We start from the raw sequence: 24,380 nt of genomic DNA on the forward strand, positions 1-24,380 counted from the left end.
AAGAGTGTGTGTAACGGGAGTGAGTTTTGTTGTGTGATTTATAGGTGTGATGTGAAGAATGAGTTGTGATTGATAGGTGTGATGGGAGTGAATTGTGATAAGTGGGAGGGAGTGAGGTGTTATGTGTGGTAAGCATGGCGAGAATGATGTCAGGTAGGTTTATGGGAGTGAGGTGTGATGTGTGATAGGTGTGATAGTGAGGAAGTCTAATGGGAGTGAGGTGTGATGTGGGGCTATAGGTGTGATGGGAGTGAGCATGTTTTAGTGAGTGTCTGTTATGGTGAGTCTGTGTGTTCTCGGGAAGGAGTTATTATTATTTAAAAAATATTTATTATTTAAATGTAGCGATTGTGGAATTAAATTCAACCAACAATAACTTTCACGCATCCGGTTACATCCGCTTCCCTAACCACGGGCAGAAGATCCGCCATCCCCAGCGGATTACAGGAGTTACAACAAGAGAGCGGAATCTAACACTAGAGTCAGAGATGGAACGGAAGGAAGTTTAACTTTACTGAGAGGGTGATAGATAAGAGGAACAGCCTCCCAGCAGAGGTGGTAGAGGGTAATACAGCGAGGGTATTAAACATGCATGGGATAGGCATCCGGCTCACAGACTGAGAGGGGGGGCAGGTTGAATTCCCCGATTTGTTCCTTGTGGGGTTTCATGCGGTTTAATCCTCATCTCCCAAGAGCCCCGTTGGATTCCTGTCAATGTTTGATGAGATCGAGTCTCTGACATGAAAACTTTTTACTGTCTCTCGCTTTCTGGTCAAGGTTAGAATTTCCTTATCTTATCCGGCGCTCGGAGTCTTTATTGCGCAGATAACGCGGCGTCCATAAAATTCCTCCACAAGTGGCTGACTTTACGTTATTCGGCGCGGGGGGCGATCGGAGGTCCCTGCCGGAGTCACAAACTACAAACCGGCGGAGCGAAGCGCGACAATAAGAGAGACGAGACAAAAAGCTTCCGTTTATCCCGAAGACGAGCCTCGCGCCTCTTTCCATGCAAACAAAATCATTTGGGGGAAAAACTATAATAAAATCACGTGAAAGGGGTCATTTTTTGGTTCCAATTAGGAGTCAGGTGGTATTTTCGCCCCGTCCCCGCGGAGCAGCTGAATTAGGGGGCAAATAGGTAAAAGGGGGTCTTTCACTTCCTTGAAGCAGACAGGACCCTTTAAAGGCGGTGTAAGATAAACTACCTTTTTGCATGCAGGGCATCTCCCGTTTACAGTTTTTTGTCTTAATTTACAAAGAGATACATTGTTACCAAACAAGCAGCCAATAAGCAATAAGAGCGCTGGTGCATGATGGGAAAAGTCTGAATGATCGCGCATTCAACTAGCGATTGGGATTATTAATATTTTTTAATTTATTGTTTTATATAGCGCCATCATATTCCGTAGCGCTGCACAACTTAATGGGGAGGAATAATCATGCAAATGTTCCAGAGACTGGGAAGTTAATACGGCTGCTCCCATCGGGTACACGGGGGGGGGGGGGGGGGGTTGTTTTGGGTAGAATTTCCGCTGATTGGAATAATTTGTTTATTGTATCCTAAATAACATTTACTTCCCTCATTAATAATTAAATGCTATTTAGATAACGTTATTGGTGATAAGAGGAGCTGACGGTGATTCGTTATCCCTCCCCGATAGGAAAAAAGCATCCAGAGCGTTGAGCATCATCTCCGAGGACGCGAAGGCCGGATGGGACCCGAGGTGGATTTACACCTGCCCGGGGGGGGTCTCTGAAGCACCCCAGGGGGTGTCTGATCAGGAGGAGGATACGTCACACTGTGTCCTTTGGCTTAATCCACAGAAAAGAGACCAAATCAGGAATATCGGTCCCCGGCCCCCGGCGGCCCCCGTCTAGTCGCCCGTTTCTCCCGCTGTAAAGACTGAAACCTTAATCAGTCGTTGGTCTCGTCTTAGATTCAGGAGCCGTATGTCTATCCCATGCGTGTTTAATCCCCTCACTGTATTACCCTCTACCACCTCTGCTGAGAGGCTGTTCCACCTATCCACCACCCTCCCTATATTAAGGAGCCATATGTCTATCCCATGCGTGTTTAATTCCCTCACTGTATTAGCTTCTCCTGCGCCTAAATGGGGGGGCATAAATATAGTGGTTGGGGGAGGGGGTGGTATGAAATATGATTTGGTATGATGATGGTCACTTACACATTCACAACATACATACACACTCTAACACCAACACCATACATACATACACACATACACACTCTAACACCGCACATACACACATACATACATACACAATCTAACACCATACACACACACACATACATACATACACACTCTAACACCAACACCATACATACACACATACATACACAATATAACACCGCACACACATACCCATACGTACCTACACACTCTAACACCAACACCATACATACACACATACATACACAATGTAACACCGCACACACATACCCATACGTACCTACACACTCTAACACCAACACCATACACACTTACATTGGATCAAGTTAGTGAATTCCTGAGTAGATTGTTTTTTTTTATATTTATTATTATTATTATTATTTATTAGTAGTAGCATTTATTATGATTATTATTTTTATTTTATTATTATTATTGTTATTAATTAGTAGTAGTATTTATTAGTAGTAGCATTTATTATTATTATTGTTATAATTATTTATTATTATTATTATTATTTATTAGTAGTAGCATTTATTATGATTATTATTTTTATTTTATTATTATTAATGTTATAATTTATTATTATTGTTATTATTTATTAGTAGTAGCATTTATTATTATTATTGTTATAATTATTTATTATTATTGTTATTATTTATTATTAGTAGTATTTATTGTTGTTGTTTTTATTTTATTATTTATTATTATTGTTATTATTATGTTTTATTTTTACGGTCCCTTCATCCAAAATTTTATGAAAAATTCTAATGTTTGCTTTATCTTTCCGACCCAAATTCTGTGATTCCCCCCCCCCCCCCGAATACATTAGAATTCCGCTCAGGAAGCCGTCACCTGCGAATTATCTCCGGAATCTTCCGTTTTTACCAATCGGCTGCTAAATGATTGCCGTGCGCCTTGGGAGCGGTCGGCGCGTCGCTGGAGCCAAGACACCTGTTTTCTCTCCGCTCCTAAAATACTCGCTGAGACATCACGGACCCCGCGCCGGCATCACGGACCCCGCGCCGACATCACGGACCCCGCGCCGACATCACGGACCCCGCGCCGACATCACGGACCCCGCGCCGACATCACGGACCCCGCGCCGGCATCACGGACCCCGCGCCGACATCAACAACGAGATTTTACCCCAAAAAAGAGGAAAAGTAGAATCTTATCCCCGCATTAAAATTCCAGTTTATCCCTGGAGGGGAGGAATTACCCCAGAAGTTTGCCGGCAGATCGGCCCCATTCGGCCCGTCTGTAAAGATTCAAACTTTAATCAGTCCTCCTCCCCATGGTTTTTCTCTTTCTCTCTCGCCCCCTCTCTCCCTCCCTCTCTTGCACCCTCTCTCCCTCCCCATCTCCCTCTCTCCCTCCTATCTCACCCTCTTATCTCACCCTCTCTCTCCCTTTCCTCTCCCTCTCTCTCTCCCTCTCTCTACATTTTAATATCATTTCCACACCTGGGCCAAACCTTTGGGAAAGGCGGCTGTTTACGGGGCTGAAAAACTCTCTCATTAACGCTAAATAAAGTAATAGAAGCGGGGAGGAAATAATATGGAATTTGGACAAAAACAAAGGATTCTTTATACGACTCGCAGCCTGTGTAAATTATATAAAATTGTTCAAATTGTGATTTTTGTTTTAGCAGAAAGGTCTGCCCTTTAAATCGAATTCACGGATAATTAATTATTTAGTTCATGTATGTGCTGAGGGTTGTTAATGCACGGGTTGGATTACCGGCAGAGGCGGTAGGGATTAATATAGTTGGGGGGGGTTCCTGATTATGTGGATAACGCGGGAGCCGCTCGCTTGTAATTAATTATTTGCACATTAAAGCCGTTTTCTCTAACAAAGGAACCCGGCGTCCGGATTAAACGCATTACGGGGTTCAGGCCGGCGGCAGCCGCCCCGTCGGACGAATCGGAACGTTGGGTTTTGGCGCCTCCTGCTGGATCTCCGGCGACTTCCCGGCAGGGATTTAAATCGACATAAATTGTTAGAATTCAGGGAAAAATCTTGGTGACCAAATGCGGGCGACGAGAAATTCATTAATTCAAAGAGAAAAGGAAAAAAATGAATGATTTTTAATGTTTTATCCCAAAAAGTGTTGGGGGATTTAGCCGGATCCTCAGTAAATCCCTAACTCTACAGACACGCGAGAGGGAACTCAGACCCAGGACTTCTTCCGATCTGGAACACGATTGGCTGAAATGGGTCAGATATTATGTAAGAAAGCATTTCTTCACTGCAAGGGCAGTAGAGAAGTGGAACAGCCTCCCAGCAGAGGTGGTAGAGGGTAATACAGTGAGGGGATTAAACATGCATGGGATAGACATACGGCTCCTGAATCTAAGACGAGACCAACGACTGATTAAGGTTCGAGTCTTTACAGCAGGAGAAACGGGCGACTAGACGGGGGCCGCCGGGGGCCGGATGGGTCTTTTCCGTATAAATCGCTAATTCTCATGTCACAGGTTTATAGCGACCGGCGCCAACTCGCTAAGTAGCGATAGCGGCAAACTATCCCGAACGTGGCCTGCGTATTTCGTTGCTTTAAATGTCAATTTATTTCCTTGAGAAGAGCGGCGGCCATTTTCTGATTCCGCCATCAGCGCAGCACCGAGTACTTCAGCCATCAGCGGCCAAATCCAGATTAATGGCCGCTCCGCGCTGATTGAGTTTCCCGGATTCGCGCGACCTTTCGCAGGAAAAGCCAAAGACCGAGGGAGTCCGCGCGGGGAGCGGCTGACAGGAAACTTTGTTTCCGATCTGAATGTAAAATGCAATGGCGCTGATTCCAAACGTGCCGAGCAAATGCCGGAACGTTCCGCAGAGTCAGCATTTGTGAGCTCATTGAAATCGCAGCGCCATAAAGCAGGGAGCCGGGGGGGGGGGGGGGGGGGGGGAGGCGGACACATTAACCCCTCGGTCACCAGAATTTAAAGAAGGGCCGCTGAAAAGGTTCAGGGTTATCCTGGAAGAAACCTTAACAGGCGCCGCTTAGAAGAGAAAAAGAAAATATTCAAAGTGAGGAGAATTTTAATAAAAGATAAATCAGCGATTCTACCTTACAGAAAGGGTAGTGGATACATGGAACAGAATTGCAGCAGATGTGGTAAAGGGCAGATGCTGTGGTTGCACGGCCCCCGAAGGGCCGGTAACCAACTTCCCCAGCAGGGTCGCGTAACCCGGGGCGGCTCGGACAGAGAGTTTGGGTCTCAGTGAAGACGGCTGAGTGTGAGGAAAGGGGAGAGAGAGCGAGTAAACGCACGGTGTGAGAGTGAATGAGTGAGTGTGAGTGTACGATGTTAACGTGTTTCTGAGTGTATGTTGTTAGCATGTGTGTGTTTGTATATGATGTCAGCTTGAGTGTGTGATGTAAGCACGAGTGAGTGATGTTAGTTAGTGTGAGTGTACGATGTTCATACGAATAACCGAAAGCTTCCCTGGAATCCCGATCCGCCGCCGGGCCGCCGCCGCCGCTCTCCCGGACAGTCTCGTAGTTTCTGCCCCGTCCCGGTGTCTCTCCGGGGTCGTTTTTGCCCCTCGCGCTCTGTTTATCAGCCACTCGGGACTCTGGTTTGCTTTTGCATGCGCAGCATAAAGTGAAGCCATAAATAAGCCAATCCCGGATATCACTCATTAGCGCGAGCGCCACGGAGGTGCCTCGTTCATTATCCGGCCCCACGGCCTTAACAGACGTCACGCAGTATCGGTGATAGATCGCTTCAATCAGGGGAATGGGCGCCGAGCGCAGACTCCCAGCAGAGATGGGGTTATTAAGTGCGTATTTTTCATGTCGCACGTCTGTTCGCTCTCTGAGAGTCCTTCATCTCCTGCGACGTCACACGAGTCCCTCGCTCGTTTAGAAATATTGTTTAAAACAAAACAACGGGAAGGTCACGGGTCAGTGACATCATATGCAATGTGCATGGCATATCCGTGACATCACGTATCCCTTGTTACATCGGACAAGGCCGTCGCGCTTTAACCCGGTTAGGAGATATCATTCAGTCATTAAAGTGACCGGCTAATAGAGCCCAACGGGGCCCCTGCTCTAGAGTGCTAGCTTTACGTACAAGTTATAAAGTGATAACTAAGAGGAACAGCCTCCCAGCAGAGGTGGTAGAGGGTAATACAGTGAGGGGATTAAACACGCATGGGATAGACATACGGCTCCTGAGTCTAAGACGAGACCAACAACTGATTAAGGTTTGAGTCTTTACTAGACGGGGGCCGCCGGGGGCCGATCCGCCGGCAGGTTCTGGTTAACGGGACGAAGGCGCTGCGGAGACGCGGCTGACGTTCTGGCGTCGGATTATTTCCTGATTTTAAAGAAAAGGATGATAAGATTTCGGTCGGCGGCGCTTTATCCGTAAAACCCGAAGAAGAAGTAAAACCCGATGAGATTTTTGCCCTCGAAGTCCCGCCGGACTCTGAAAGCGGGCGATAAATTATCGGCTCGCGGAATAAACGCCCAGGAGCTCAATGTCGTCTGTCGCCGCGCATGTACAGAAACACAAAATTTTCCATTTCCACGCAAGTGACCATCTGTCTCGAGTTACAACAAACCTCAGAGATCGCAGCCCCCCCCCCCCCGGATTAATTACCCCCCCGAACACGAAGAATTTCACAAAGATGAACCTGGCGAAGAGACGATGAATTCACGGGGGTGATGAACGAGGATTCGCTGCCAGGACTGCGGAATGGGGCTGGGGGAAGCTGCCCCCTACTGTCTGCGGGGGGGCATCACACCCACCGGAGCCAAGCTTTCCGAAATAATCAGCCGGATCCCTTCTGATCAATTAACAAATTGCCAATCGTCTACCCAGCGCTGCGCATGTCTACTAAACCAGCGGCGGCGAAAGATTCTTCCAAGTCATTTATCCGCTTCCAGTGATAAAATTAGACGAGTTCTGATAAAATAAGCATTGTCATTCGTTTTGTTATTGCAGGGAGGGGGTTAATTTCTTAAACAATAAAATAATAATAAATTTAATTATTCCTTCAATGTAAGGTGTTGTACAGCGCTGCGGAATATGATGGCGCTATATAAATACACGATAATAAAGCGCATGCTGCGGGGCTTTGCTTTAAACAATATTTCTCAGATTAATAATACGGAGATTATCGAGAACCCAAAAGGAAATAATAAGCGGCGTCCTGGTGCCTGGGCAGCGAAGGGTTAATGCACTGCGGTCCCCGGCCGGCGACTGAACGTGGCCGCCGGCCAGAAACTCACTCAACTAATTTCCCTAATCTGTCCGGCGCACTCGGCGCCCCCCCCCCCCCCACGGATCGATGGCTCCGGTTCCGGGGAGATTTATCAGAGGAGAAGCTGCCATCGATTCTCCGTAGAGATTGAAAGATCGCCTGTCGCCCTCGATAAACTCCGCGAGCCGCCCGGCCCCTCCCTGTAACTCGGGATAAATCCCATTCCCAGAAAATAATTATTTCGGTAAACGCGATGGAAATATTCGATTATCCAGATCTCCCCCCCCCCCCCCGATTCGCTCGATAACTCGATGGCAACGAGAACGGATCTCGATACAGAATATCGGGGAGTATCGAGGGAAACGTAACGGATACAAAGTCCTCGTTATTTTATGGGATGAACAAAGACCCAATCAGAGAGCGTTTTAACGCGTTTAACCCCTTGTGTGCTGCAGGAAACCCTGAACCGCTAATGGCCGGATCCAGATACCCCTTCGGGTTTTGGTTCTCTGCACGGTATATGAAGGCGACATTCCCCCTCGGTCTAATTGCGCTAACCGGAAATGCATCCCATAATTAACCCTTCTCTGCCATGGGGGTCCCAATTTCCAACAAGACGTTCATCACAACAGGGGAGGAATCCCGAGTCAGTATTTTACCTCTAACGGGGGTAAAATGAGACAGGGGGGGGGGTAATAATAACGGGGCGAGTAATATTTTCTTGATTTTCTATCCTCCATGATTGGGATATTGTTTCCTCGCGCGGCTTCTAGTAATTATGTAGCGGCCGCCAAGTGCTGTCTCTTCTACATCGAGCAGAATTTCAGGCCAATAATTAATAAAAATGTTCATTCTGTGCCAAGAGTTACAGATTTTGGTAGCAGACAAAATACATTAAGGACGCCAAGTTCTCCCGGCTGTATAATACCGGGGGGGAATAAATAACATCATTCCTTCCCCGACAAGGTTTCCCACCCTCAACCTGCAAGCGAATTCCAAACCTTTACTGCCCTCTCTGCCCGAATATTTTTTGGGCTCCAGAGAACCCATTGTGGGTAAAACCATCCCAATTAACTTGCAGTATGCGACAATTCACTTTTTTTGTCTATTAATGTGCACTTAGTACTTTTCATCCCCAAAACCTTCTGGGCTTTAGCCTCGGGAAAGGAATTAACAGATAAAGGTAAAGACAGAAAACATCAGGACTGCGCATTTCCATCCCGAGGCTGTCGTCCTCCTTACCCGTTTGTGATATTTTTCACGGCTGGTGCAGCTCTTGTGGAATCTCATCCCTTCTTAATCTGAGAGTTAACCCCGCACTCCAACCCACACAAGCGGCACTCCGGCCCCCGCTAACTCCGCGCATACACACAGCTTTATAGCGCATGCATTCGATACCAATTTAGCAGAACACACCGATCACAATGCATTCCCGGGATCACCTTTGCACGAGGCGCACGCGCTTCAGATACAGCCCCGTATGCGTTGACCGTCAGACCCCCGCGGTTAAAGCCCCCGTAGTCAACCACGGCCTTCATTTCAAGAACTGCACCGTCACACTTGAATACCTCATTTATTAAAGTATCAGCCCCCCCCTGCTCTGATGGGAGAAACTCCTAAACGATGTCCTTTCCGAAAGTCACCAAAATTAGAGAGCCGGAGTAACCCCAAAAACAACAGCGGGGGCAGCGCAGGAGGCACTTGAGTAAACGTCTGCAATTCTTCGCAGCAATAAAAGCAAAAACTGAATATTTGGAAGCTGAAGCTGAGAACGGAGTCCAATTCCCGAAACCCTCCGCATCCACGGGATTTGAGTCCTGATAGTAGCGCTAACGGCACCTCTGCAGTCCTCACAGGGTTAAGGATTCATTTTACCTTTCATACATTGCATAGCGTACGGGGCGAGCGCCCGCTCTCTAGATCACAGGACCAGCGTTCATACAGGAAAGACCGGAGGCAGCGGATCTATCGGAGGCGGCCAGAAATATCATCTATCGCGGGAGAAGCCGCAGAACGCAGCAGTTTATGGAATAATAATCGCAATAAAGAAAAAAAAAAAAAAACATAAAATGGCAAAATGGAGGAAAATAAAAATAAAGAATCTTTTGCTTCTTCTAGACACAGCCGGGCACACCGTGGGTCATAAAGCCGACGCGCTGTTAAATATAATCAGACGTAAATTTACCAAATTTTGTAGAAATCTGGAGAAAAACCCCCGTTGGCTGCAGTCATTCAGAAGTGGAAATTTTAGTGCAAAACGGACGCTGGATTATCCTACAAAAATAACTTCAACATCGAGGCGTCGCTGGCGGCCGGAGTCTCAGTCGTCGCTGTCGGATTCGCTGAGCTGCAGGTCGCTTCCTGAAACGCAGAGGGACGGAGTCACCGAGCCGAACAAAATTCAACGAAAAGGGGAGAATACAACGGAAAACCCGGGCCCCTTACCGGCATAAGAAACACAAAAAACAGAGCTGCAGATAAACAGCATTTCTGCGACACGTTATCAGGGGAACTTTAGGCGGACGGGGGAAGGGTTAATTAAACACACCCCAGCGGCTGCCGGCACAGATAACGGATCCGTTACCGAAACGGAATGCTGAATACGATGGTGCTATATTAATCAATTCACAATAAAAAGAGATGGTTGCGACTGTCTCTTCCATCGGGGAACGGCCTCTTTCTCGCGGCTTTCAACGGATGAATAATTACATTCGGAGAACTTAAGGGAAAAATCCTAAATATCGCATGTCGCGTGTCAGAAGCAGTGCATACATGCTAATACATGGCTGATCAGAACGGGGGTGTCACGCCGATAACACGCGCACCCATCCTCCGTCATGTACTCACTGAGTGTGGTCATCATCTGCCCCCCGCCGTCCTGGGGCTTGGCGTGTAAGCTCTCGGAGCTGGAGGTAGAGTGATTCTGCTGGATCAGCGGCATGGACACCGACTGGGAAGACTTGCGACCTTCGTCCTCCGAGTCACTGGAGCTGTCCTCGCTGCTGGAGGACGAGGAGGAACTTTTGGATTCCGACGAGCTGTCGGAGCTGCTCATTTGGTTGATTACGCTGGCTTCGGCCATCAGCTCTATGGGGGGGGGGGGACATAAAACGTGACGTTAAACCGTGACCGGCCGCAGACATGTCCTACGTGCATCACAGCAAGAGCGTGCCGGAGCTCCAGAAATAAGAGTTAAGTTATGATGTCACCGATAACTCATTGAATCCGAGCAGGCTCACTTACCCCTCTCAATGTCATCCATGGGGGACGGCGGGGACATCTTTTCCTGCGGAGAAGAGTTTTTGCCGCTTGTTGGGGTTTTATTAGCGTTCCGCATCTGCTGCTGCTGCTGCTCTAAACGGGACTGAATCTTACTGCTCCCTTCAGCCCTGCGGGGGGTAAAAACATGAGATTTAATTCAAAACGGAAGAGCCAGGGCTGGATAGATCCCAGAAGCCGGTAGCCGAGGCGCCTAACGACCAGCCATAGGAGCCGACGCTTTTGGCGCCATTATATATGGATCACGATGGAGGAATCCCTTAACCCCCTAGGGTAAGAACGTCAGCGAGGGCTCGCTCCGGAGTACCTGGTCTTCTTCACGCTGATATTGCTGCTCAGCTTCTCCAGCCGACATTCCCCGGTATCGTGATTCACGATCAGGATGCATTCCCTTAGATACGGCCTCTTGGAGCCTTTAAATACCGTGACGGGTGCGGTGGAGCCCTGCAGACAGAAACGCGTTATACCTTCGGTTATAAAACGCCGCCTATAGGCTGTGCAAACATTCAGTGGGTTAAGAAGGGGTGAGAGGTTTCAACGAACACATTTATTCTCCCAAATACCCCCAAAGGCTGTACGAACGCCCACGGGGGGGGGGGGGGGGGGACAGAATTCCTATAATGATAAAGAAATGCCGAAAGCTCACAGACGTGGACTCGGTAACATCTCTGCATGAGCCGCCTCTGTGCGACCCACTATCCGGACTCTTATATTACTCGGGATGATTCAGTGACCCCCCCTGGATTGTAAAACTCACCTCTAGGTTTGGCAACGTGATCGTCACCTGGTCTCCTTTACCAACCTCCAGGTCCCCTTCGCAGGAGGTATCGATGGACGCCGGCTTAAAGTCATCTGCAAAAAGAAAACACTGGGTTGGTTTCACGCAGGGATACTTCGTATCATCACAGCCCATCAGGGCAGGAGGTAAAGGGTCCGGGGGCTCCGGAGGGACTAAAGGGGCAGTTCCACTTCACGGCACGGTTATTACTGCCATTAAATGTAACTGAAAATAATGACATCAGTTACAAGGGGCGGCTCGTCTCGGAGGTTTGGATCTCCGGCAGTAAATGGAGCCCCCCTACAGGTTCACTAGCAGTGGGCTCGAAACTTTACCATCCCCCATAAACATTATTAACCAACGTGTTTTATATTTAATGCCCACCTATTATTCACAAACTTCATGGAAGTTTAGAAAACACGGTTCGTCTACCACAGAAACACCGGCGAAAAGCAAGGGGTTTCAATCAAGCTAAAGAGGGTCTTTCAAGGCCCCTATAATGTAAAGTTAAGATGGTAGCAGAGGTTTCGTGTCATCGCTTGCTGTCACCGGCAGCCGTCTGCTCACACAAAGAGGCTCATTCACTAAACCAGGAGCGGCATGTCAGAAAATGTAACCGGAGAGGCTGGAGGGGCCCGGCTCATCCCGCATTTAGTAACATCCCCGTCTACTGGAATCGGGTTATTTTCGGGACTGTCCGTGTTTGGCTCAGCCGGGTCACCGACGAGTCCTCAAGCATCATGCCAGCGGCACAAAACCCGCTGCAGGCCAAAGCCCCCCCCACACAGGGTGACTCTGAGCAAAAAAACACCCCTTAAAGACCCTGCGACGTGGTGACCGCACGTCAAAAATGTGTATTTGATTTAAAGCAGTTGTAAGCGCTCTTTTTGACCGTAATACCAAAGGGTTTGCTGGATGTTCTCTTAAGTTTGGTGAAAATAAACCCCACCTCGTCCCCCATCTTCTCTGCAGATGGCAGACCATCGATAAGCAAGGATTTGACTGGGCATTATGGGCACCAGGGACCACCCTCTGCAGAGAACGGCAGAGACAGGGGGGCTGTAGGAAGCGAACGTCGGTATTCTGCGAGGTGCTGTGCCCTAAATCTGCCCCTCTCTGGGTCACCCTGCATAAAGACCACAGGGACTTCCTCCAACTATAACCGGGTGAGCCGGCGTGAGCCCAGCCCGACAGAACCGACCGGGTTAATGCTCACGTCTTGGATTTCCTACATGTGACAGGCGAGTCCTTTTCCTACATGTGACAGGTGTTCCGGCCCAGCTTGTTCTGCGGCCACCTGGCACGTGACAGCGCAGCCTCCTGGGGCGGTTGTTAGGGGGTGAGGCCGGTACGGCTGCTTGGGATGACCCAATCATAGTGTCTGTATACCAACGACCCGTACGGATCCAGCAGGAAGAGCACTGCGGTTCTCTGTGGTTGGCATGGAGCACTTCCTGCCAGCTGCTGGGCTTTGGAGTTAACACGCCGGCCTCAGACACCATCAGCAATGGGGGCACCTGGGCACGGCAGAGAGGAGCAGAAAGCATCTGTTACCCAGATAAAGCATGGGGCAGAAGAATAAAAGAGGGGGTACTGCGAGGAGAGGGGCTGAAATGGACAGGGTGGGGACAAGGCCATGAGTTGGTACCGGGACCTAAATTTTCTGCTGCCCCCCACAATGGCAGAGCCCACAAGGTCAGTCACCCACTGCTCCCCGAGTCAGTGCCACGTATGGTACAGCCCACTCCTTACATCCCATGACAGTCACCCTGACTCCCCCACGATCAGCCCAGATGGTACAGTCCTCTCCTACTCCACCACATGGGAGCACCTGCCTCACCCCGACACTTTCCCCACATGGTACTGCCTGTTCCCCATACCTCCCCGTAGACCCCATATGGTACAAACAGAACCCCCCACAGTTCCTCCAGATGGTACACTCTGTCTCCCATAATGGCCTCTCACATCGGATGGTGTGGAAGCCGCTGCGCGGCTGCTTTTCGAAGCTCTCTCCGAGTTTCAGGACCCGCTCCTTGGTATCAAACAGCGAGCCTGCTGCACCATTCATCCTGCTGGCCACGGGCTAGCAGCCACCGGCTTCCTACCATCTGCTCTCCGCTAGTCTCAGGTATCCAATAGGAGCGGGCGGCTTCAGCCAGCGCGGCAGCTCATTGGCTACTGTGCGCCAATATGCCGCTGACTGGCCACGGTCCACTGACGTTCTCCATGTAGGACCCGCCCCCTGGCTGGTTGCTGGGAGGAAGCCCAGGTCGAGGGGCTCCTAGCTCCACCCCATCACTTCGTGACGCGTGGCTGGGCGTGGCGAATTCGCTTGGGTTTCCCGACATGCATCCAGACCGGAAGACGGTAGTCAGTTGTTAGTGGTTGCTAAGTGACAGTCGCTCCGCTGCATCCTGGCTGGTAGGTCCCGGGTTAAGGGGTTATTATCATCATCCCATGAGGTAATGGGAATCATAACGTGACAGTGATCAGAGTGACTTAACGTCCGGGGGGAGCATCATAACCTACCCAGTGTCATACTAACACGCTTACGCACCTACTGACACGCTTACACACATACTGACACGCTTACGCACCTACTGACGCACTTATGCATATACTGACATACTTACACACATACTAACATACTTACACACAAGTAAGGTGTTTATACACATAGTGACATACTTACACACATACTAACTTACACACAAGTAAGGTGTTTATACACATAGTGACATACTTACACACATACTTACGCGCATAGTAACATACACAGTAACGTGTTTGTACACACACACAGTAACATGCTTTAACACATACTAATGCACACACGCTCACAGTAACACACACACACAGAGTAATATAATTACAGCCATGCTAACATACCTACCTAAACATACACACACTACCATACTGACATACAGTATTATACTTACATCTTCACACACAGTACATATTAACACACATACTTACTTCATCATCCTACCTTTGTTGTCCGTCAGTCAGCGACAGCTCTGTTGCTCCCTCGAGGTCATCACAGGCTGCCTGTGTCTGAGCGCCAGGAAATGACATCATATCCAGGTGCTTGGACTCCGCCTACTGGGAACACGGCTCTCCAGGCCTGCAGTGTGCACAGCCCGGGGTGGGAAGGGGTTGTAGGGGGTTGTGCTGGGGTCCCCCACCCCGTGGGTGCAATAACTCCCAGAATGACATAACCTGCCCCATATGTACTTAACCCGATTCTGAATGATGGTCCGATCGGTCTGTCTGACCAGCGATCTATTAATCATTATATATATATTTCTGCAGACCTTAAAGAGAAATGGCTGCCGCTGCAGACCGGAGCGTGCTGGCGCTGGCGTCTGAGATAACGGAGAGCAGTGCCGGGGATGTCCCGGTTTTGTTGCTGAAGCTGAAAGGTGATGGGAGTTGGTGAGTAAGCGTTCTGTTCACTTCGCGTTCGGTCGGATTTTAACGTGTCGCTTTTGTTCCAGAGTTTTTAAGCCTCGTGCCCCCCGGGAGTGGAGAACAGAAGAAGCTGAAGGAGGATCTGTATAACTACGGACTTATTCAGTACTGCGTCCTGGTTCTGAAACAAGACTATAGCCGCGTTCCCGGCAGCTGGGCGACCGCCGCAAGTATATCTGATATACTCAGGTAATAAAATAACAGCCATCCAGAAACGCCTTTACCTGCTGATAAGAGGTCTCAAGATGACCAAATCACATTAAAGCCGAGTCCGACCTACCAGGGAATCGTTAAGGGTTGCTACTGGCTTCACTTTGGGACCGGTTTCCTCTGTAAGGCATTACAGTCATGCTTCTGTATAAGCACCACAGGATAGAGGCATTATTATTTAGGTTTATCTAGCGCGATATGATGAGATTCATTGTTTCTCTCTCTTTTGGTTATTGTATTTTGTGCTGTTATATCTTCCTGCCCCGTAATTCTTTCTAGCGGGTGCTGCGTGGGACTCGATCCCAACGGTGACGCCGAAGAGTTTTACAATAAGCTCCTGCCGTCTGCTGTCCAGAACATGCTGGTTTTGGGAAGAAGGTTTCAAGCTCGTTTTGTCCGGTCGGTAAAGGTAAGTTAGCTGTTAATTTGCGTGTAATATCTTTCAGGTTAACATCTTGCACAACCTCTGCTGTGGACTGTGACTCTCTTAATGCTCAGCCAGCACGATCCGGTCCGGCTTCTAACAGAGAAAATATCCTGGAACTCGGGCTCCTGTTATAATATATAATATATGGGACCGCGAGACTGGAGAGTTTCTGTTTACAGCCTCAGCTTGGCAATTTTTTACATTAGCATCTGAACTGAGGGGTTCGTTCACACAAAAGAATCTTAATGTATCGAGCGCGTGCTTTCAGAATGATGCCAGAATCAAGGAACTTGTAGAGAAAATGAATTCTTTGTTTGCAGATTTTTACTGCAGTTTAAACGTTTCTCAGGCTTCATTTTCTTATTTTCTAGGACAAGGAGAAAGGAGAATTATTGCGCAGTTTTCGGCTGGTGATGGATTCCCTGTGCCGGCTCTTCAGACACCACACGCTACTGACCAGTACCGGTAAATCCCATAAGATAGGATATGAAATGCCATTAGCGTGCTGCGTAATCATTTACATACACACTGAATTTCATTTAACATTTATTTGGGCTATGATTGATATTTAAGTCGTACAGCATTTGGTTTATGATTTTTGAACCCTTTCCCATTAATCTCTTGTGTCGAGCTGTTTTCCTGTGGGTTGCCCGATACTGATTGCTGCTGTGTCAGTTTTGCAGCAGGAGCATTTTCTGCAGTTGCTGATGACCGATGATGTAGAAACCGGAAGCGCTGTGATGTCAGTGCTGCAGAGCATCATGCAAGTTAACAGGTGAACGCTCTGCTCCTTCACATGGCTGGGTCACACGTGAGCAAGAAGGGCAGGGAATTGGGTGATAGAGCGAGGTATTAACTATTCATATGTTTTTAACTGTCCGTGTGCATTGTCTGAATTATGGAAACTATAGCCTTGTTAATCATTTGAAATATAAATGCCTTTTTTATCACTTTAGAGTGGTTTGTCACATTTGTGTAGGTATTTATTGTGCAAAAGTAATTATTCTTTTCCAACCAAAGATCTCGCTTTGTTGTTGGCAGTGCGGTACTGAGCAGGGTACCAGAGGATGCACTGCACTCTATTTTGGATGAACTTGTCTACAAGCTTTCAGCATCATCTAACCCGGTCACCGGACACGCTGCCACCAGATCGCTGCTCCGAATGCTAGAAGCTAAGCCTGACATTAAGTGGATGATGGCGGCACGATATAAAGGTAAATCAAACCCAGCTTCTTTCTGTCTGCTTCATAGATGAAGAGGTTAAACCTAGAACGTGTTATACTTTGAGAGATTGGGCATGAGGGTAAAACTGGACAAGGTGCGCATACATTAAAAACGCATTTAGAATAATAAAAATGAAAACCGAAATAGGATTTCTAAATTGTAACATTTATGGTCTGTCTGCTGTGCAGGTCTTCGGTCGCTGTTGAGCAAGCAGTGGACCGGGAAAGGTTTTGGCCGAGAGCTAAGTCGTCTCCTGGATATTTTGTGCTCTGGCTCCTACCAGCAAGGAGAAATGCAGGTATCGTACACACGAGGCCGGGTAACCACTACTCCTTAGTATGATACATTTTAAACTTGTAAAGCTTGTGCAAGACTCCCATTGCTGTGTTATAAGGGGTTCTGTTATTGTTGTCTTCTTTTTTCATATTATTTAGTGGATCTGTTCCCTTTACATTATTACGTGGAATATAAAAAAAAAGCTGTTTTTTTTTATATATTTTCCTGCCCAAAATAAAGAATATCTCTCACCAGGCACACGTCTGCTCCGGATTTAAATCTACTGCTTTATGACTGGTGCAGTACTCAGGGAAAGTGGGGTTTAGATGTGTTCTCTCAATTTACTGAGCTTAAAGTTCAAACACTGAATTCCGACTCAAATGAGACATTTAAAAAATGGTAACACAATATTTAGGAGGTTTTTCTATGTGTTATTGATTCATGTAAGTTTTGTATATTTTGATGACAAATCCCAATTAACTAACTTTAGACTAATTTGTACATACTCTAAACATGGGGTTTTACAGTTCCTGTGGCCCCCGTGGCCCCCTGCAAAGTCAGTCCGGACATATAATAACGCATTATGTTTTTGCAGAGACTACACCAAGCAGCTCGTAGCATTCAGGCCGTGTGGAGGGGATTTCAAACCAGGAGGAGGGTGAGGAAGCTCCCAGTTGCTGTGACAACTTTACAAAGGAGTTTTAGGTACAAGAACCCCATCCGATCCTCTAAAAGGTGTTTATCCCGTGAATCTGAAATATTGGTGCTAATAAAAAAGCACCAGCTACAAAAAGCAGAAAAAATGGATGCCATTTGTACAGAGAAATCGTGGAAATGAACGCTCGTTGCTGTCGGTCGTCGGACGGCTCCTGTTTATTGCTGCCTCTATATTGTGATTCAGCAGCAGGTATCGGTAAAGCTACAGAAAACTCACGAACGTCTCATGCAGCTGCTTCTATTATGTTTGTTTAACACGTTGAGGTTATTTGGGTTACTATTAGGCCTTTCCAGACCACTTACAACTAAAACAACTTGATTTATATCTTTATGCTGATTGGAAATCCATCATTACAGTGATTTTAAAGGAAATATTACAAGTGGTGCTTATCTGTAATATCTATAAACTCCCAATTTTCAGACTAAAAGAACACACAGATTGATATCGTTTTTCCTTCATTTTATGTCTTATGTCTGGTGAAATATTGAAACATTTTTAGAAAATTGAGTGCGCTTTTCTGGTTTTTTTTTTCTTTCTTTTTTATTCTAGAGCTAAAAAGGAACAAGAGCTGCTTTCCCTAAAGAGAAAGAAGGAGGAAGAGGATCTCAAGCAGCAGCTGCAGCTCCAGAGAGTGAGAGCGATGAGGATGTTCCGTGAGAAGCAGCTGAGTCTGCTGGAAATAGTCAGTGCAGGTACATGGACTGCGGGAAATAATCCGCGCATGTACGATGTTACTTCTATGTAAATACATTGGCTGTGTTAACAATCTTTCTAAACCTAGACTGACGGTGATGTCCCCTCTTTAGGGCAAATGGATAAACACATTCAGGGGACGCAGGAGACGTCTGCGCTACTGATTCAGAAGCACTGGAGGGGACATAGAGAGAGAAAGCGCTTCCAGCAGCAGAAGGCGCTTCTCAAACAGTACAAGGCGGCTGTCACCATCCAGAGAGCAGTCAGTGTCTTAGTTGAAAGCGTCTCGAACATCCTTAACATTTGCAGCATGCACCCTGCGCGTTTTACCTTAACCTGTGTCTGTTCATACAGGCGCTGAGGTTCTTAGAAAAGCGCAGAAAAATCCGTGATTCTTTATTACCCTGGAAACAAATGCGGGAATTGACTGACGAGCAGCGGCTTCGTTTCCAGCAGAAAATCGACACTTATGTCCAGCTGCACCCAGTAAGTTATGTTATAAACGCCATGGCAGGCTGTTTGTTGTATGCTGTGAAACTTCACCTCCCATCATGCTCAGCGACCGTGAGGTACTGAGCATTGTAGGAGTTGTACTTTCCGCTGTCTTTTTGCTGACCCCTTTGTTGTAGATTTCTCTGCCATATTCAGTGCTCGTAGAATTGTTTCCATGTAAAATGTTGAAACAGTTGCTGTCCTCACACGGCTTTACATGGATACATACGTTTTACACGGCTATCCTCGGCTGTGTTCTGTGGGCTGCTTGCTGAGTTTAATGAAGTTCCTCGGGGTCTATTTTAATAAAATAATGCAGCGTATTTGTTTTCAGTTTTGTCTCAGCTTCACTTCTATCTTTGGGGAAAAAAAACAGGAACATTTTAGTATTCCTTTAAACAAAGCATTTTCTGTGATTAGAAAAATGATGTATTTTGCAGTCAGCCTGGGAATAGTTTTTCAGCAGTAAATCCACATCCAGCCTCTGAGCCAATAAGTCATTTGAAGAGATGCACGTTTCATCCACCTATTATGACTGCTGCTACCCCATGACAGCCAAAGGGTTAAATTTAGGGGGGGGGGGTACAGCTTTAGTCTGGTAATTGTTACTTTTGATAATGTGCGCTTCCCTGTAGGCCCAGCAGAGGGCAGCAGAGCAGAGCCAGGAGCTGCACTTACAGGCTCAGGAGAAGTTGGGTCAGCGCCTGCTGAGATGGAAACTGGAACAGGATGGAAACCAGCGCAGAGAGGCCATGCTGGCCCAGATCAACACCCACATCAGCCTTCTGACAGGTACCGGACGCCATTAACACCCGCATCAGCCTGCTGACGGGTACGGGACGCCATTAACACCCGCATCAGCCTGCTGACGGGTACGGAACGCCATTAACACCCGCATCAGCCTGCTGACGGGTACGGGACGCCATTAACGCCCGCATCAGCCTGCTGACAGTTACGGGACGCCATTAACGCCCGCATCAGCCTGCTGATGGGTACGGGACTCCGTTAACACCTGCATTAGCCTGCTGACGGGTACGGGACGCTGTATAACACATACAGGGGGCCTTCAGCTACCGTTTGTAAGAAGGTGTCACACACTCATTGCCGCTAAGCCATTATCGCTCGTGCCCCCCCCCCCAGCTTGTAGCTGTTCACCACTCAAAGCCTGATTTCTGTTCCAGGTGCCCCAAGTCTGAGAGAGTCCTCGGCAATGGATGTGGACGTCTTTGCCAGCCGATCGGTCCCTGTGGCTCTGAAAGCCCGAGAGGCTCACAGCACGATGCTGAGACGCAGCCGGTGGTCCTGGTGGAGGAAGCTTGGTGAGGAATTTACAGAAGAAGGGGATGATCTCCTAAATGTGATCCCAGATATGGAGCTCGGGACGTTATTCATCGCCGGCACAAACCCCGCTGAGGATCCGTGACTGGATTCCCTGAGCCCCGTGCTTTGTGTCTCCGGATACATACGTGGTGAAGAGACGCACATGTGCCGTATGGTTCATACGTGTTAACGGACTTATATGTTTTTCTATGAAATATTTGTTATTGATTTTTGTTTAATGTTTGTGGTTTACATTGTTATTAAATCTCAAATTTTGCATAAAATTCCTGTCACTTCTGCTTAAAAGTTTGTAATATTGCCCAAATCATTGTCTACTTTCTCCCGATCCTCCCTTACAAAGACTGTGACAACCAATTATATTCCACCAATGGGGAGGAATAATCCTGCAGATCCTGAGAACAGGAATTAAAGACGGCTGCTCCTGTCGGATACGCATCATTTTATAACGTGCAGATCCGCTGTCAGTCCGCGTGCTGCGCCATCTGATGGTTCCGGGGCAGGAAGATATGTGATGCGAGGGGGCATTACGCAGCTACATCTACCCCTACCCCCCCGTTATTTCATTTCCAGCCTGTCGCAAACTGCCCCCTATAACCGCTTTCCGCCATTATTACGGCATAAAACTGTCTATTATTTAAGATATTTCTAATAAATCAGGAAGATGTTAACCCTTTAGTCGGGGAAATGATAGGATCTGCTCTCCGCGGGTTCTTTAGCCGCGTGATATGTGGGAGTTCTAATAATCGCACATTTTGTAACATTCTTATTAATTGGATTACGAATGCCTGTCTATTAATTAGCGAGAAGCCGCATTCTGTGGCCGCCGAGTTAATTAGCGATAAGTACGTTTCCTGCGGTCCGATGAAATATTGAAACCGTTTTTTTTTTGCTTGCATTCAGCGAGAGATTCCTGCGGAAAGCGCATTCGGAACGCTCTGCGGTGTCGTGGAACGTTTCCATGCGCATCTTACTTATTGGAGGCGCAGGGAGCGTAATGCGATTCGTATTTACTGTTAGCGTCCGGGGAGAAATCTCTGCTTTATCTCATAAAATAATGTCTTTGCTCTGGACGGTTTTACCCTTCGCCTGCTGGGCTGCGGGTGTCTTATTGTGTTACCGTCATGGCCGGCAGTCAGATGATAAATTAAGACCGCGCATGAGTGACCCGTCAGACATGCGTCAGACCTTAGTGTGCATGGGACACCAGTGAACAAGCAGGGAACCTGAGCCGAAGCCTGGTTGGAATGATCATCATACAGCCGTCAGTCCACAGTCCGTGCCCAGGCGCCCCCCACGAGGACAGATTTGGTGGTCCCGTGTGCTGCAGAAATGGCAGCGTCTTGCGGACTGGATGCGTCGGGGACTCGTTCATTCTGGGGTCACGTGATACGGTTACTCAACCCACTGCAATTCTCCAGTCCCCTGCCCCCTGTTACCGTGGTAACGAGTTAAACCAAACGAACTGCCAGCTTTGCCCTGCCCAAGACCCCGAGGAAGGTATAGACGTGAAACGGTGGAGGGCTGCGGCAGAGGGGACGGCAAGGGAGAGACGGTAACTGGAGGAGGAGGAGAGACAGAGGACAGAGAGAGGGAGGATAACAGGAGGAGGAGGAGAGACCGGAGCCGAGAGGGAGGAGGAGGATCTCATCTCATTCTCAATGCAAGAGACGGCGCCGCAGGACCTGCACACAAAGACCAGAGCGAGGAGCCTCCAGGACAGCCTGACACGCAACGATCAGGCGTGTTACACGCCACCGGACACACGTAACGACCAGGTGTGTTACACGCCACCAGACACACGCAACGATCAGGTGTGTTACACCCCACCGGACACACGCAACGACCAGGTGTGTTACACGCCACCAGACACACGCAACGATCACGTGTGTTACACGCCACCGGACACACATAACGACCAGGTGTGTTACACGCCACCGGACACCTGCAACAATCAGGTGTGTTACACGCCACCGGACACACGTAACAACCAGGTGTGTTACACGCCAAGCACAGCACAACAACCAGACACACTCTGGGGACATCACACAATATACTCAGAGCGCACGCTATACACACGTATAATACACACATGGAAAGGTGTCACCATACAGTCACTTCCTAACACGCACGGATCCCTGGGCACAGACGGCCGGCACCCCGCAGGGTCACCCGGACACAGCCTGACGTTACGGTCAGAACACCCGGCGGACCCCCAGCGGACCCCCGAACCAAACACTGCCGGTACCAGCCACCCAGAGAACAATGCAGCCGGTGGACATACTGCGTGTGGAGCGGCCGCTGCCACGGAGCGCCGCAGAACCCGTGGACCTTCCCTGTGAGCGCGGTAAGCAGGGGGTGTGATGCAGCTGCGCATGTCTTTGTCTTAGGGTGATATTATTATTTAGATGTCGTGTCCCGCGGCGCCGCTCTACGGGCAGGAGAAAGAAATAGATGGGTTTCGCTGGCGCAGGGAGAGACCTGGTTCTAAGAGCTGACAGTCTAAAGGCACCTGAGGGGTTGTGTTACAGGGACGGTGCAGTAACGTGAAGGTAACCCAACCCCGCATGTCGCATGTAACCATGCGCCTGCAACTCGGTGACAGCTGGGAGATTCCTGACCTTCGGTGGCATGACATGAATGGTGACCTGTGACAGGGGACAGCTAGCGGCTATTGTTCACGTCACAAGGACCTGGCCACGCTGCTGACAGAGGCTACCCGAGGCTTAACCCTTTCCATGCCTAGGGGTCTGCCTCACTGACGCGTATCACCTGCCATTCACAGAGGCTACCCCAGGTGGTGCAACCGCTCCAGCACCGAAAGGGTTAACGCGGTGGGGGCTCTCGCCTCGATCGGGTTTTACGTTTTAGGTGAAAATCTGTCCTTTCTCCTTAAAGCCGACCCCCTGCGGCCCTCTGCGCGGACCCTCGCAATGAAATATCTAACGATCGCAAACGGTGTGAATGCCGATCAATGTATCGCGGCGCCTGCGATGAATAATTCAGGATTATTCTGCAGTAAATTGCGTTAAATTCCCGTTCGGCAGATTTTCGCGGCATTAACGGCTCTTTTGGCTTCCGCGGAATGCAGCGGATTTCCCGTTTTTTATTGAATCGCTTGGGTTTTGGGAGAACGTAAGAACCGGCCGGCCGCTCCGGTTTCCATCTAAGAAGCACCATTTTCAGTCCTGGGACTTGCTGACGACGACTGCATAACTCGGGCATTAGCATGTTACCACCCTTGCTGGGAGGTTATTCCATGCATTTACCTGAAAGCTTTTTCTGTGTCTTTTCTTTAAACTCAAACTTTAAGTCATTCTTGATTCATGTGAGAAATAAGCCGGCGATATAACGCAGACGCCTCGTGATAAATAACTACAGAAGTCACTAGCGGCAAATGGTGCAGCTCGAGGACTCATTTGATCACCACATGTCGGCCCCTGATGGCCCCCGTCCAGTCACCCATTTTTTCCAGCTGTAGAGACTCAAACCTTAATCAGTCGTTGGTCTCGTCTTAGATTCAGGAGCCATATGTCTATCCCATGCATGTTTAATACCCTCCACCACTTCTGCTGGGAGGCTGTTCCACTTATCCACCACAACATGTAAACCTCTGACCCTCCAGTCGTTACAAATGCTCCCTGCACAATGTATAGATCAAAAAGCAGGTTGTATTCACACATTTAGCGAGTCATTACATAGAATCTTCTCGATGGCCTATTAAAGAGTTAATATTTTGAAGCTCCTCGGGGGCGGCTCATTTAGAAAGTTCTGCCCGTGGGGTGCGGTTTGTATTGTTATAGCGCCAGTAGATTCTGTAACGCTGTTAGAGGAGGGGAAAATACTAATATTTACGACAATTTAATCCAAAACAATAACATTCACAATATTTCTGTGGCTTTAATTTGTCAACAAAAGAGGAAAACAAAGGAGGATAAATTCATGTTTTTTTTTATGTTTTTGTCATCGAGATTCTGTTGGCAAACAATGCGGGAGACGAGCAAACAGCGCAGGGGGGTGAGAGATCGGCAGCCCCCGGCAACATCTGCCCCTGCCCCCCCCCAT

The 24,380-nt window shown here is 48.3% G+C and overlaps 3 protein-coding genes across 3 annotated transcripts in view; 1 reads left to right on the forward strand and 2 right to left on the reverse strand.

The window, feature by feature from the left end:
• The window catches only part of LOC149271573 (solute carrier family 15 member 2-like), a 37,838-nt gene extending 32,000 nt beyond the window's left edge, over positions 1-5,838 (reverse strand). The window contains exons 1-2 of the mRNA XM_089507312.1: positions 5,613-5,838; positions 5,263-5,426 (exon numbers count right to left, since the gene is read on the reverse strand). Of these exons, the coding sequence (XP_089363438.1) occupies positions 5,263-5,426; positions 5,613-5,838 (390 nt within the window). The remainder of the gene's footprint in view (positions 1-5,262; positions 5,427-5,612) is intronic.
• A 3,891-nt stretch (positions 5,839-9,729) lies between these two features.
• On the reverse strand, positions 9,730-13,534 carry LOC149271574 (ELL-associated factor 2-like). The gene is made up of 6 exons (XM_089507313.1): positions 13,432-13,534; positions 11,446-11,540; positions 10,996-11,132; positions 10,653-10,798; positions 10,257-10,496; positions 9,730-9,770 (listed from the first exon to the last, which is right to left on the reverse strand). The coding sequence occupies exons 1-6, from the start codon at positions 13,532-13,534 to the stop codon at positions 9,730-9,732; spliced, it is 762 nt and encodes a 253-aa protein (XP_089363439.1).
• Positions 13,535-14,791: 1,257 nt separating this feature from the next.
• Positions 14,792-20,400, forward strand: LOC149271575 (IQ calmodulin-binding motif-containing protein 1-like). Its single transcript, XM_089507314.1, has 13 exons — positions 14,792-14,888; positions 14,964-15,126; positions 15,427-15,556; positions 15,946-16,039; positions 16,250-16,349; positions 16,616-16,788; positions 16,987-17,096; positions 17,670-17,779; positions 18,342-18,484; positions 18,599-18,747; positions 18,840-18,971; positions 19,613-19,769; positions 20,159-20,400. The coding sequence occupies exons 1-13, from the start codon at positions 14,792-14,794 to the stop codon at positions 20,398-20,400; spliced, it is 1,800 nt and encodes a 599-aa protein (XP_089363440.1).
• Positions 20,401-24,380: the final 3,980 nt, after the last annotated feature.

The sequence above is a fragment of the Sceloporus occidentalis genome, unplaced genomic scaffold (assembly GCF_023333645.1).
Source record: "Sceloporus occidentalis isolate IW3139 unplaced genomic scaffold, rSceOcc1.0.p SCAF_490, whole genome shotgun sequence".
NCBI lineage: Eukaryota > Metazoa > Chordata > Lepidosauria > Squamata > Phrynosomatidae > Sceloporus > Sceloporus occidentalis.

Bases quoted from the DNA above. Each gene is read 5' to 3' on its own strand.
- LOC149271574 (XM_089507313.1), bottom strand. From the start codon at position 13,534: ATGAATGGTGCAGCAGGCTCGCTGTTTGATACCAAGGAGCGGGTCCTG. The intron at 11,541-13,431 runs GTGAGAGGCCAT...TTCTTTTTGCAG, and splicing joins CGGCTTCCACACCATCCGAT to ATGACTTTAAGCCGGCGTCC. The intron at 11,133-11,445 runs GTGAGTTTTACA...TTCTGTCTGCAG, and splicing joins TCACGTTGCCAAACCTAGAG to GGCTCCACCGCACCCGTCAC.
- LOC149271575 (XM_089507314.1), top strand. From the start codon at position 14,792: ATGGCTGCCGCTGCAGACCGGAGCGTGCTGGCGCTGGCGTCTGAGATA. The intron at 17,097-17,669 runs GTATCGTACACA...ATGTTTTTGCAG, and splicing joins ACCAGCAAGGAGAAATGCAG to AGACTACACCAAGCAGCTCG. The intron at 18,972-19,612 runs GTAAGTTATGTT...GCTTCCCTGTAG, and splicing joins CTTATGTCCAGCTGCACCCA to GCCCAGCAGAGGGCAGCAGA.